This window comes from Nerophis lumbriciformis, linkage group LG11 (assembly GCF_033978685.3).
Source record: "Nerophis lumbriciformis linkage group LG11, RoL_Nlum_v2.1, whole genome shotgun sequence".
NCBI lineage: Eukaryota > Metazoa > Chordata > Actinopteri > Syngnathiformes > Syngnathidae > Nerophis > Nerophis lumbriciformis.
The window spans coordinates 28,297,409-28,310,105 of record NC_084558.2 but is presented as its reverse complement, the minus strand read 5'-3'; the positions used below and the strand labels follow the sequence as shown (position 1 = coordinate 28,310,105).

General features: G+C 42.1%; 1 protein-coding gene across 1 annotated transcript in view; it reads left to right on the top strand.

Moving 5' to 3' along the window:
* znf704 (zinc finger protein 704) overlaps nt 1-12,191 on the top strand; it is a 96,426-nt gene extending 84,235 nt beyond the window's left edge. The window contains exons 4-10 of the mRNA XM_061966917.1: nt 1,908-2,011; nt 2,432-2,709; nt 4,969-5,069; nt 5,142-5,436; nt 5,505-5,639; nt 10,474-10,565; nt 10,636-12,191. Coding sequence (XP_061822901.1) covers nt 1,908-2,011; nt 2,432-2,709; nt 4,969-5,069; nt 5,142-5,436; nt 5,505-5,639; nt 10,474-10,565; nt 10,636-10,750 — 1,120 coding nt within the window. The 3' untranslated portion in view covers nt 10,751-12,191. The remainder of the gene's footprint in view (nt 1-1,907; nt 2,012-2,431; nt 2,710-4,968; nt 5,070-5,141; nt 5,437-5,504; nt 5,640-10,473; nt 10,566-10,635) is intronic.
* Nucleotides 12,192-12,697: the final 506 nt, after the last annotated feature.

Sequence of the window (12,697 nt, the reverse complement as noted above, 5' to 3'; positions counted from 1 at the left end):
TATTGCTTAGTTCAGCAATTATTAATGAGTTCTACGTTTCTGCCAGGTTTTTACACTGGTATGCGCTTCATTTATCTCTAATATCTTATAATATTTTAACCTTTTTCATTTTCTACTAATAATTAATTTAAACATTTCTTCTTCTTTTTTTTACACTAATTATTTTCTTAATTTTTTTTACTCTTACTTTCACGACACCTTTTTATTATAATTTATCTAATCTATATCACTCGGAAAGCTACACTGTCAGTTTTTCTTTTTTTTCCATGTACCGTATTTTTCGGAGTATAAGTCGCACCGGAGTATAAGTCGCACCTGCCGAAAATGCATAATAAAGAAGGAAAAAACATATATAAGTCGCACTGTAGTATAAGTCGCATTTTTGGGGAAATGTATTTGATAAAACCCAACACCAAGAATAGACATTTGAAAGGCAATTTAAAATAAATAAAGAATAGTGAACAACAGGCTAAATAAGTGTACGTTATATGAGGCATAAATAACCAACTGAGAACGTACCTGGTATGTTAACGTAACATATTATGGTAAGAGTCATTCAAATAACTATAACATATAGAACATGCTATACGTTTACCAAACAATCTGTTACTCCTAATCGCTAAATCCGATGAAATCCTATACGTCTAGTCTCTTACGTCCATCCATCCATCCATTTTCTATCGCTTATTCCCTTTTGGGGTCGCGGGGGGCGCTGGAGCCTATCTCAGCTACAATCGGGCGGAAGGCGGGGTACACCCTGGACAAGTCGCCACCTCATCGCAGGGCCAACACAGATAGACAGACAACTTTCACACTCACAGTCACACACTAGGGCCAATTTAGTGTTGCCAATCAACCTATCCCCAGGTGCATGTCTTTGGAAGTGGGAGGAAGCCGGAGTACCCGTAGGGAACCCACGCAGTCACGGGGAGGACATGCAAACTCCACACAGAAAGATCCCGAGCCCGGGATTGAACCCAAGACTACGTGAATGAGCTAAATAATATTATTAGATATTTTACGGTAATGTGTTAATAATTTCACACATAAGTCGCTCCTGAGTATAAGTCGCACCCCCGGCCAAACTATGAAAAAAACTGCGACTTATAGTCCGAAAAATACGGTAATTATTTTGTATTTAATTTTTTTATCTTTGCACACGCCATAATCCATTGCTACACAATCTCTATTCTTTTCTCTATTAATGAAAACATGGTGACATTTAAATACAGGAAGTAAACAAGCTTTTTAATGACAAAATATAAACACATGAACGAAGTTAAACATATGGTGTGAATGAATGACCATTAACAGACATGGAGAAGAGGTAAGATTAAATAAATTCTGCTTCTTTCTACTCCTTTTCAGACTTGTTGAATTGGGCAAATGTAAACATTTGATTTACTTCTATGTGGACTTTGTCGCCTGCAAATAAAACGCAGCATCTCAAACTATTTATTTTCAGAGCTTGATTTTTTTCTTCTTATTTAAACCAGCAGGCGATTTCATCATCTTCTTATTAGGCCTGACTTTGATGTCTCGCTCACAAAACACATTCTATCCCACACGTAGCACGCTAGGCTAATGACATGAGCTTGCACCATATGTATTCCGTCAGGCGTCTTGTAGATGACAGGGAGGCTCACCCCCTCTGAAGAATGCACGGGAGAGGATTAAGATGTCCGTCTCATAACGAGCTCTGGATGCACGTTAATTGAAAGAGACAAAGCTGTGTGTTATTGTGTGCGTGCTGTGTGTTATTGTGTTTTTTACAGGCTTTAGTAAACACATCTATTGCTTTCATAAACATAAAAAATAGCATCTAGCAGTTCAGATGTTTGTCTATGCCTGTAGATCTGTAACAGAAGAGGCTAACTTCTATTGTACATTTGTGTTTGTTTGTGCAGGCGGTCGGAGGAGGAAGTAGACATGGACAAGGTGACGGCCGCCATGGTGCTGACCAGCCTGTCCACCAGCCCTCTGGTCAGGAGCCCGCCTGTCAAAGTCAGCGGTGAGCGTCACTTAATTTTATTTTGAATAGATATACGGACATCAAAGAGTTTGCCCACTGGAACTCTGTTACTAACCAAAACAGCAGCGCCTACCACGTTATGTGAAGACTCCAGTACAATGACAGCAGATCACTCCGCAATGTTGTGTGAGTGAGTCTTTTAAATTCCGGTTAGCTATGTACACCTTATGTCCACCCTGACTCCTCTTTTCATGCTGTTTCTCTGTCATTTTTAAATAGGCCAATTTGGTGTTGGAGAGTATCACTCACAAAAAGCTTCTTTTATTAAGCTAATATTGAGAAGAAAACGTCTCACAGCACATTCATTTTCCTTTGTGGTCATCAACCACAACACATTTGTGTGAAGTGCACACTTGTCTTAATTTATTAGATTTTCCTACCATGAATGTTTTTATTCAGAGGCCCTGAGTGGATCCTGGAAAGAGAACGGCTCAGCGGGACCCTTCACGCCGTCCAGCAACAGCTCTTCGGGGGGCTACTGGAGCTGGTCGGCCCCTAGCGACCAGTCCAATCCATCCACGCCCTCCCCGCCGCTCTCGGCTGACAGCTTCAAGCCCTTCCGTGTGCCCAGTCTGGGCGGCGTGGGAGGCGGCCCTACGGGGCCAGAGGACCCCAGCCTGGACGAGCAGGACGGCAGCAGCCTGCTCTTTGACGAGCCCATACCACGCAAGCGCAAGGTGGGGACGACTCATATCTACCTGCATGCGTGCGTGCGCACACTCTCATACATACATACATGTACATACATACTGTACGTTTATGCCTGGTGGCTACTTGCTACTTATTACTTACTACCGTATTTTTCGGAGTATACGTCGCACCGGAGTATAAGTCGCACCTGCCGAAAATGCATAATAAAGAAGGAAAAAAACATATATAAGTCGCACTGGAGCACGGCCAAACTATGAAAAAAACTGCGACTTATAGTCCGAAAAATACGGTACTTGCTTATTTTGCTACTTACTTAGATCACAGTTATCATAATTATCACAGAATTGTTGAATGTGCTCAAAAAGGATTGATACACACTTATAACCAAGTCTTATTTAAAACATTTAATACAATGAATAAATAGCCACACAATATAATTTCTTGGCAGAAGAATTTTGTTTTATGATAATATTGTTCTGGCTACTGAAGAGCCATATTATTTTTATTTGAGTTGTTATGTGTTTATCTTCTTCCGTTTTAATTTATTTAAAATCTAAGTTTTCATGTTTTTCAATGATAAAGAAAAAAAACCTGTGTTGGGTGTGTTACGTTCAGAGTATGTGACGTCATGCAAATTCACTTTCTGATGTCACATTATTTTGAGTGTCGAACGAGCTCTCTAAGAGAGCAGCCTGTAGGTTCAATGTGCACAACTGAATATCTTAGTCGCTCAGACAGTAATGTGTTTCAGGGAATGGGGAATGTTATTTTCTAATGGGGAAAGACGTTACTGTCTCTTGTTTTCATGTTAGCATTTAAGCTAGTTAGTGCTAGCTTGCTTCTCCAATTTATGAGCAGTGTCACCAAACCGTGAGTTTATCAAAGTGTTATCAATCACTGCTTGATGATAATTGTCGTTTAAAAAGGTAATACTAATCGTGGGAAGTTTTACCGCGGTTTATCATCAAACCGCGTTACATCCGTTCTTGCTACTGACTTGCTATTTTGTACTTACTACTTCCTTACTTATGACTTGCTACTTACTTACTACTTGCTTAGTTGCTTGCTTACTTACTACTTATCCACTTGCATTGACAGCAGTTACTTTAAGTTGAGATAAAGGATTGCACCATTCAGTAGCAGCCAGCAGAGAGCGCAGTTCAATCAAACCCTAGTTTGACACTAGTTTGCTGCCTAGATGGGCTACAGTGATGTGAAGAGGTTTATCTCGCCATCTTTTTGTCCTGCCTTTCCCCCTTTTCTTTTGTTCAAGCAAGGGGGGGCAATGTTTCATTGCTATTAAACCAAGACGGACGATACACAAAATAATAAATCAATCATATTTCTCAAATATAAAAAAACAAAAACATTATTTCAACAAGGTTCCCTCGACAAATCAAAAAGTGCAAAAAAATGTTGGGGTAAAATATATATAATTAAATATAGACATAATAAAAAGACGTTTTAAAAATTAAAAAAAAGAACAATTTTGTAAAATATTTTTGGGGAGTTGATATTTTAAACAAATGTGAATTTATGTTAACAATAACAAGGTTGTTGGACCTATTTTGCTGTGATGTAAATATAAATATTGTGTTACCTATCATCCAGTCTCCACTGGATGATAGGCTGAGATGAACGTGCAGCATTGAGCTCCTGTGGCTTCTTTGTTATGAACACACGTATACACACCTGCACACATTACTGCAGCTCATGCCTGCACTCTGCTGACATCTCATCATAACCTGAGCTCAGTGTCACTCCCCCTCCATCTTTTCTTCCGCTCCTTATCAGCGATGCTGGTTTGTCCCCGTCACCATCATCCTTCCTTCATCCACGTTGCATGTGGCAATATAACGACTGCAACATGGATGGCCTCTCGCTGTGTTAACTGGGAAGCAACACAAAGCAGAGCAGACATTTGTGCGGCACAAGCAAGGCTGTAAATGAAGAATTAAATCGAGGAGCGGTGGGAAAACAAGAGGAGAACAAGGTCTCTGGATCACAACAAAGACCACGCTTACATTACATGCATGTTACATGCATGAAGGCAATGTCACACATGAAACCATCCCCCTATTTAATCAGCTGTGTAATAGGACTTTATATGGATGAAAATGCTGCACAGGCACAATGCACCAGGGACATGATTATGTTTTTTTTTTGAGAGGAGACAAAACATCTTGTCAATATGAAATCCGCCTCCCCACGAAGAGCGGCTTTATTAAAAGATCAACGCCCTACTGGTGGACGTTGCTGTAATGACATTTGTGTCGTCTGTGCAGAACTCCATGAAGGTGATGTTCAAGTGTCTGTGGAAGAACTGTGGCAAAGTGCTGAGCACGTCCGCTGGCATCCAGAGACACATCCGTACCATCCACTTGGGGTGCGACACACACACTAATAAGCACACACACACACACACACACACACGTTTTAACCTCAACTTCCTGTTCAGGCGTAACTGCGACTCCGACTGCAGCGACGGCGAGGAGGACTTCTACTACACAGAGATCAAGCTCAACACCGATTCTGTGGCCGAGGGCCTTAGCAGCTTGTCGCCCGTCTCGCCCTCCGTCCTCTCCCCAGTTTCACCTTTGACCCCGGCCCTCAGCCAGCAGCCCGACTCCCACAGGCCACCGCTGCCGCCGCCACCCTGCGATGCCAAGGAGCCTCACGCTGGCAGCGCCACACCGCTTAGCCGCTCCGCGCCCAGCGCGCTCTACCTCATCCACACGGACCACGCCTACCAGGTGATGCCACGCCCTCCACACCCCTCCTTATTTATAGCCCCTTTTGACCATTTGACTTCCGCTCTCAGGCTACGGCCCCTGTGTCCATCCCATCCAACGGCAGTAACACGGTTGGCTCCGCCTCCAACAGCTTCACTCCCACCAACAGCTCCAGCTTTAGCATCTCCTGGCAGTCGCCGCCCGTCACGTTCACAGGCAACACGGTGAGGAAACAAATTATATATTTAGATATTTGTGCATGATACAACATTAGCTTTACAATTATGTGAAATATTATGCTTTAATGCGGTAAAGAGTAGTGGTGAAGAAGGAGCTGAGCCGGAAGGCAAAGCTCTCGATTTACCGGTCGACCTACGTTCCCATCCTCACCTATGGTCATGAGCTTTGGGTCATGACTGAAAGGACAAGATCACGGGTACAAGCGGCCGAAATGAGTTTCCTCCGCCGAGTGGCGGGGCTCTCCCTTAGAGATAAGGTGAGAAGCTCTGTCATTCGGGGGGAGCTCAAAGTAAAGCCGCTGCTCCTCCACATCGAGAGGAGCCAGATGAGGTGGTTCGGGCATCTGGTCAGGATGCCACCCGAACGCCTCCCTAGGAAGGTGTTTCGGGCACGTCCGACCGGTAGGAGGCCACGGGGAAGACCCAGGACACGCTGGGAAGACTATCTCTCCCAGCTGGCCTGGGAACGCCTCGGGATCCCCCGGGAGGAGCTGGACGAAGTGGCTGGGGAGAGGGAAGTCTGGGCTTCCCTGCTTAAGCTGCTGCCCCCGCGACCCGACCTCGGATAAGCGGAAGAAGATGGATGGATGGGCGGTAAAGAGTGTTTTGCACTCTTTACACTCTTTTAATCCAATATAGTAATACTGCCTGAGGATGAGCCAATCAGTGGGCACGATACTGAACGTGCTAGCACGCTCACTCTGATTGGTTTGGTCTTCTCTAGTGACCAATACTACTGCAGTATTTTAAATGCTATTTACCCTTTTTCATGCTTAAAAGGGCTTTACATAGGACGAAAACATTGTAGAATATGCTTTTAAATAATGCTTTGTAGCCCAAAACAATCTGCAATCAATATTTGAAGCGTGTGATGTGGCGAGGGACGACTCTAGTGACTTTAGTCACATCTTAAAAATATTGTGAATGACAATACTTTATTAACACTGTCAAAGGATTATAGTGTTAATTGCAATTAATTGCATTTTATTTTTAGTTAACTCGTAATTCATCACAAACAGAGGTTTTTCTTATCTTTTAAGTGCACCTTCAACAGATAATTTTCCTTAACATCGGACTGCACAATTTTTTTTATTTTTATACAAATGTTTGTTTACTAAACATTATGCTTTTTTAAACCGTGCAACACAAAATGGACACAAACACAGGAAACTTTGGTTAACTCGTTTTTATTGTGTGTACCATTGACAGCCCTAGATATTACACAAATCAAATAATATGAAGCATAATTTAATACATTCTTTCACTTTTGTTAAATTCAATAGGCTAAAAATATGGAATGAAAATCATTAGTAAAATAACATTTAGAGCCGCCTCTTCATAGATAAGTTCCTGTGAATATTCTGTGATCGCAAAAAGCCGCTGCCTGACCGGGGCTCAGAAAATCTGCAGAGACTCCTCCCACCCCCACCATGGACTGTTTTCACTGCTGGACTCTAGAAAGATGTTCCGCAGCCTCTGTAGCAGAACCTTCAGGTTCTGTAACAGCTTCTTCCCTCAGGCCATACGACTCTTGAACGCATCATAATAATCCCCTCACTTTCCCCCCAAAAATGGATTAACTGGCTGGAATATAAAGACAATATAACATACATCCAAAAACGTGGATGCATATGCAAAAGTGCAATATATTTATCTGTACAGTAATCTATTTATTTATATCTGCACCTTATTGATTTTTTATCCTGCGCTACCATGAGCTAATGCAACGAAATTTCGTTCTTATCTGTACTGTAAAGTTCAAATTTGAATGACAATAAAAAGGAAGTCTAAGTCTAAGTCTAAATGCCCAGCAGTTTGTGGTAGGATTTGCTACACATCTTAAAATAAAGCTGGGACTATTTGACTGTCAGCTACTGACGTTGGAGCTGTCTGTTTGATCCTGTTGTTGTTTTTTTAGCGAGTAAGCTAACCAAGCATGATGTTGTTGTTAAAATGTGAGTGCAATGTTAGCATGTAGCTTACATAGCTATGCTAGTGTCGCTAACATCTGTGTTCTCCTGTCCCACTCCTTATGTGATAAATGTCATCTGTTATGTTGTGCAGAGTTACAGTGTGTGTATGTTAAAAAGTGGATAAAGAACACAGTAACGCTTCTTGGAAACACCACAAGCTTTGTCTCAATTCGGGGGCTGTATCCTTCCATACGGTCGACAAAGTGTTGGTCCTGGCGAGAATCCTCCAGCAACGGTTGGACCGATATGAATTGGGACGGTCTCGCCTACGGGACACTTCCTGGTTACGCCTGTTGTCCCTACCCTTACATTTACGTCACATATCTGCTGCTCAGTCACGCGAGGTTGAATAATGACAAACTTAAGAAAAGAATGTCGAGAGATGGTGGTCATTAAGATGTGTCATGTGTTGACAAGCATTCTAAAGCTGTTATTCCTAATTATTAGTTAATGATGGATTTATTGGTATGCTTGTGAATGCTTGTTGTAGTGGGACATATACCTATATAAATACTAGACAATCCAAGAGATGTCCCGGAAAGAGTCCATCCATACAGCAACACCACACAATCTTACTTTATAAATATGTAATTCAAAATGGATGTACTTTTCTAATTTTGTCAATTTGGTTGCATTAGGGGCAGCACGGTGGAAGAGGGGTTAGTGCATCTGCCTCACAATACGAAGGTCCTAAGTAGTCTTGGGTTCAATCCCGGGCTCGGGATCTTTCTGTGTGGAGTTTGCATGTTCTCCCCGTGACTGCGTGGGTTCCCTCCGGGTACTCCGGCTTCCTCCCACCTCCAAAGACATGCACCTGGGGATAGGTTGATTGGCAACACTAAATTGGCCCTATAGTGTGAATGTTGTCTGTCTATCAGTGTTGGCCCTGCGATGAGGTGGCGACTTGTCCAGGGTGTACGCCGCCTTCCGCCCGATTGTAGCTGAGATAGGCTCCAGCGCCCCCCGCGACCCCAAAGGGAATAAGCGGTAGAAAATGGATGGATGGATGGTTGCATTAGAGCCAATAATAGTAAATATTGGGATAGCATAATATTATTATTATCATATACCGTATTTTTCAGAGTATAAGTCACTCCGAAGTATAAGTCGCACCAGCCGAAAAAGCATAATAAAGAAGGAAAAAAACATATATAAGTCGCACTGGAGTATAAGTCGCATTTTTTGGGGAAATGTATTCGATAAAACCCAACACCAAGAATAGACATTTGAAATGCAATTTAAAATAAATAAAGAATAGTGAACAACAGGCTGAATAAGTGTACGTTATATGACGCATAAATAACCAACTGAGAACGTGCCTGGTATGTTAACGTAACATATTATGGTAAGAATCATTCAAATAACTATAACTTATAGAACATGCTATACGTTTACCAAACAATCTGTCACTCCTAATCGCTAAATCCCATGAAATCTTATATGTCTAGTCTCTTACGTGAATGAGCTAAAAAATATTGGGCGTGGCGAAGTTGGGAGAGTGGCCGTGCCAGCAATCTAAGGGTTACTGGTTCAATCCCCACCTTCTACCACACACGTCCGTTGTGTCCTTGAGCAAGACACTTCACCCTTGCTCCTGATAGGCCTGGTTAGCGTCGTGCATGGCAGCTCCCGCCATCAGTGTGTGAATGTGTGTGTGTGAATGGGTGAATGTGGAAAATAGTGTCAAAAGCACTTTGAGTTCCTTAAAAAAAAGGTAGAAAAACGCTATATAAGTACGACCCATTTACCATTTACCATTAAATAATATTGGATATTTTACGGTGATGTGTTAATAATTTCACACATAAGTCACTCCTGAGTATAAGTCCAAAGTCCCCGGCCAAACTATGAAAAAAACTGCGACTTATAGTCCGAAAAATACGGTAATTATTTGCAATGAAGGCAGAAGAAATTAATCACAACAACTGCAGTTTGAGCACATGAGTTTATTAATTTGTATATGTTATAAAAATACTTTGTTTATAAATGATCATCCAAACTGGTATATACGTGTTTTGTAACATTTATTTTTGCTCGGTGGTTTGTCCAAGTCCTCCTTGATTATTCTGCACAGGAACAAAAAAAACTGAAAAGTTAAACACGAGATCACAATAATCATTAATAGAAGTAAACATTGTTAAATAACATGTCGTCTACACAAAAAAACACAATAGCTACTAGAGGGATTCAGATTTTTGAAGGGCGAGCGTCATCGTTCACCAAAGCACTACACGTAATATTTCCTAACTATTGAAGGGAAAATAAGATTGCACCGGCTGTGACACGATGGAGAAATACTTTGAGTCAGTAGATAAGAAGTCCTTTCGTCGTTATAAGGAGAAGCCCAATGCCGTAATTGGATGCAAATGTGTAAAACGCAAGGACAGTACAAGATTGACAAGTCTGAGTGGCAGAGACCATGCGCGACATCTTCCCCGATGTCTCATACTTGGACTTTGAACTACTTAGTTGTTCAACCCAGCCCATTTTACACTTTAAAAGACTTTCAAAATTATAAGAGTATAGCTAAGGCGGCTTTGTCTGTATATAAACCCAGTGGACACTTTTTGAATTGAGACAGCTTTGGCGCACCGCGATAACGTCAGCGCCCCACAAATGCGCACTGCAAAGGATGCAGCCACCGAATTGAGACACAGCTACACTCTGTCGTAGACGAAAACAGCTCATTAGCGTTAAAGCTACAGGCACACAAAACTGTGTGTTCCCAGTATGGCTTATTAAAAGCATTTTTGAAAGGTATTAATCCAGCATCTGGCAGTACACTATTGTGGGACAAACATGTTTAAAATGATTCTAACCTAAGATTTTTGTATTGTTTTTCACAGATGTCTCCCAGTAAGAGTCATGGCTTCGGTGAGCAACGTTCCCAGACCATCGCGGTCCTCTCGTCCCCGCCCAGAGCCACCACGGCCCTCAGGTACAAGCGCTGCGTTCTTCCGGAAGCACAATAAAACACACGTCAAATGTTGCACCGTTTCTCTTTGCAGTCGTAAAGTGCGCGGCGAAGGCAAGAAGTGCCGCAAAGTGTACGGGATGGAGAACCGCGACATGTGGTGCACCGCGTGCCGCTGGAAGAAGGCCTGCCAGAGATTTACAGACTGAGTCTGACGTCTCGTAAAACCTCGCGCCTCGCGTCATTTAACGTGGGGGGAAGGGGCGGAGCCTCATTTTGCATGCATTCTCTTCAGCTCAGAAATCGCAAATCTGTCCGTCAAGCTCCGGCTCCGCCTCCTCGCAACTCAGCAAGCAGATCCATTCCAGCAGTCGGCGGAAAAACCAGGATGTTCCCCCGCCTAGCCCCGCCATTTCTTTCAATCCCGCTTTTTGGGAAAACCCAGTGCAGCTAAACTGTGTACGATTTTTCTTTCTCGTTTGCATCTTTTCAGTGTTTTGGAAAGTTCTGTTTTTAAGACCAAGGAACAAAGAGTACAAAAATACTGAAAGCTTTTTGGTTTTGGCAACAGTTTTTTTTTGTACGCAAAAGAAGACTGAAACGCTTTACTGACATTTTGTAGAAGGACTTCCTCTACATCTCGTCTTTTAAGGACTTCTCCCGAGATGATGCGTCGGTGTCACGTCCTGTCCTAGCTTGCTAGCGCACCTGAGCCCGGAGGGAACACCTGGCGACTTTGCTTTCTTTGTTTTATCAGGTATTGGGATGCTAATTCGAGCAAAAACCAGCAGCTCCTTTTGGATTGTTTTTGTTTTATCGCAACCAAAAGCTCTTTTGTTTAATTTTTGTTGCGGTGTCATGCTTACGCTTCTTTTTTTTCTTTTTTTTGGTCAAACCAAGATACTTTGACGACAAAAAAGAAACGTGCAACACCTTAAAGCCCCTACTTTGCCCTTCTCCTTTTCCCCAAGGGAGCAAAACACTTTTTTATTTTAGTTTTGTTTCTCTAGTAAGCTCACCAAAGGAGGAGGGCCTAAAACCAAACAAGAGACACTTATCGCAGCACTTACTACATTTGTTAGCGTCTGAGCGTCAATTCCATGCTCAAAAATGTATAAGCAGGAAGTCATGTGACATCACAGGAAGTTAGCTCGGTGGAAAAGCACTTGATTAGGTCACTGTGTATTTTTGTTTTTGTTCGTCAAATTGATTTGTTCCTGTCGCTTGTTGGCGAAAAACATCGTTCAAGCCAAAAAAAAAAAAGTTTACAGATTTTGTCTGATGCGACATCACGTAACACATACAGTATATCTTTTTTTGTGTGAATTTTCATCATATTTTTGATGTTCTTTTTGTTGCATTCATTCTCTGTTGATACAATGTGTAAGTAGTTTGCTCGTTAACTAACCACGACACAGGTGGTCCAACCTGTCACGCTTCTGGTGCTTCGGAATGGAGCGCCGACCTTAACGGTGCTTCCCTAAAGAACAAAAACAGAATAATCGTTGTGCTTCTTCCGCATGGTTCCGTTGGGAATTAACTAAAAAAAAAGTATCCATTGTTGACAAATCCTATATATCATCGAAGAAAACCATTTAAACATCTGTTTTTATTTGAGTCATTTCCATATAAATCTATATTCCCTTTTTATTTCATGGCTTTTGTTTTTTTGTTGTTTGGTTGCCATCAAGACAAAACATTGTGTATAACGCGACGTCAGCTGGAACGCTGTGTCCGCACACGAGCGTGAAGTACGCCCCCGTAAAGCATTTCGGCAGAACGAAGCCACGTCCCTACGACCATCCCTGGAAAACTTTCTGTCCGCTTTTTTTAAGCCCCGCCCCTTTGCCGTCAACTTTAAAATCCATTCTGATCCTGACTGTACGTTTTCTGCCAAAGTCCTTGGAAGTGCTATTCAACATCATGACATGCTGTTTTCTCCATCTTTTGTACGTGTTGCTACGAAAAGACAACATGAACATGAAGAGAAATAGCAGCTTCTCTGAGGTTGTACGGAGTCCATTATTCCACTTTGGCAAGCAAACAGGAGTTTAGAACATTCCAAAAAACAACATTCGGCAATTACATTACAATATTTATTATTAAACAATGTATTGATCCTTTATTTTCCTTTTTAAGCTAATCCCGTTGTTTGA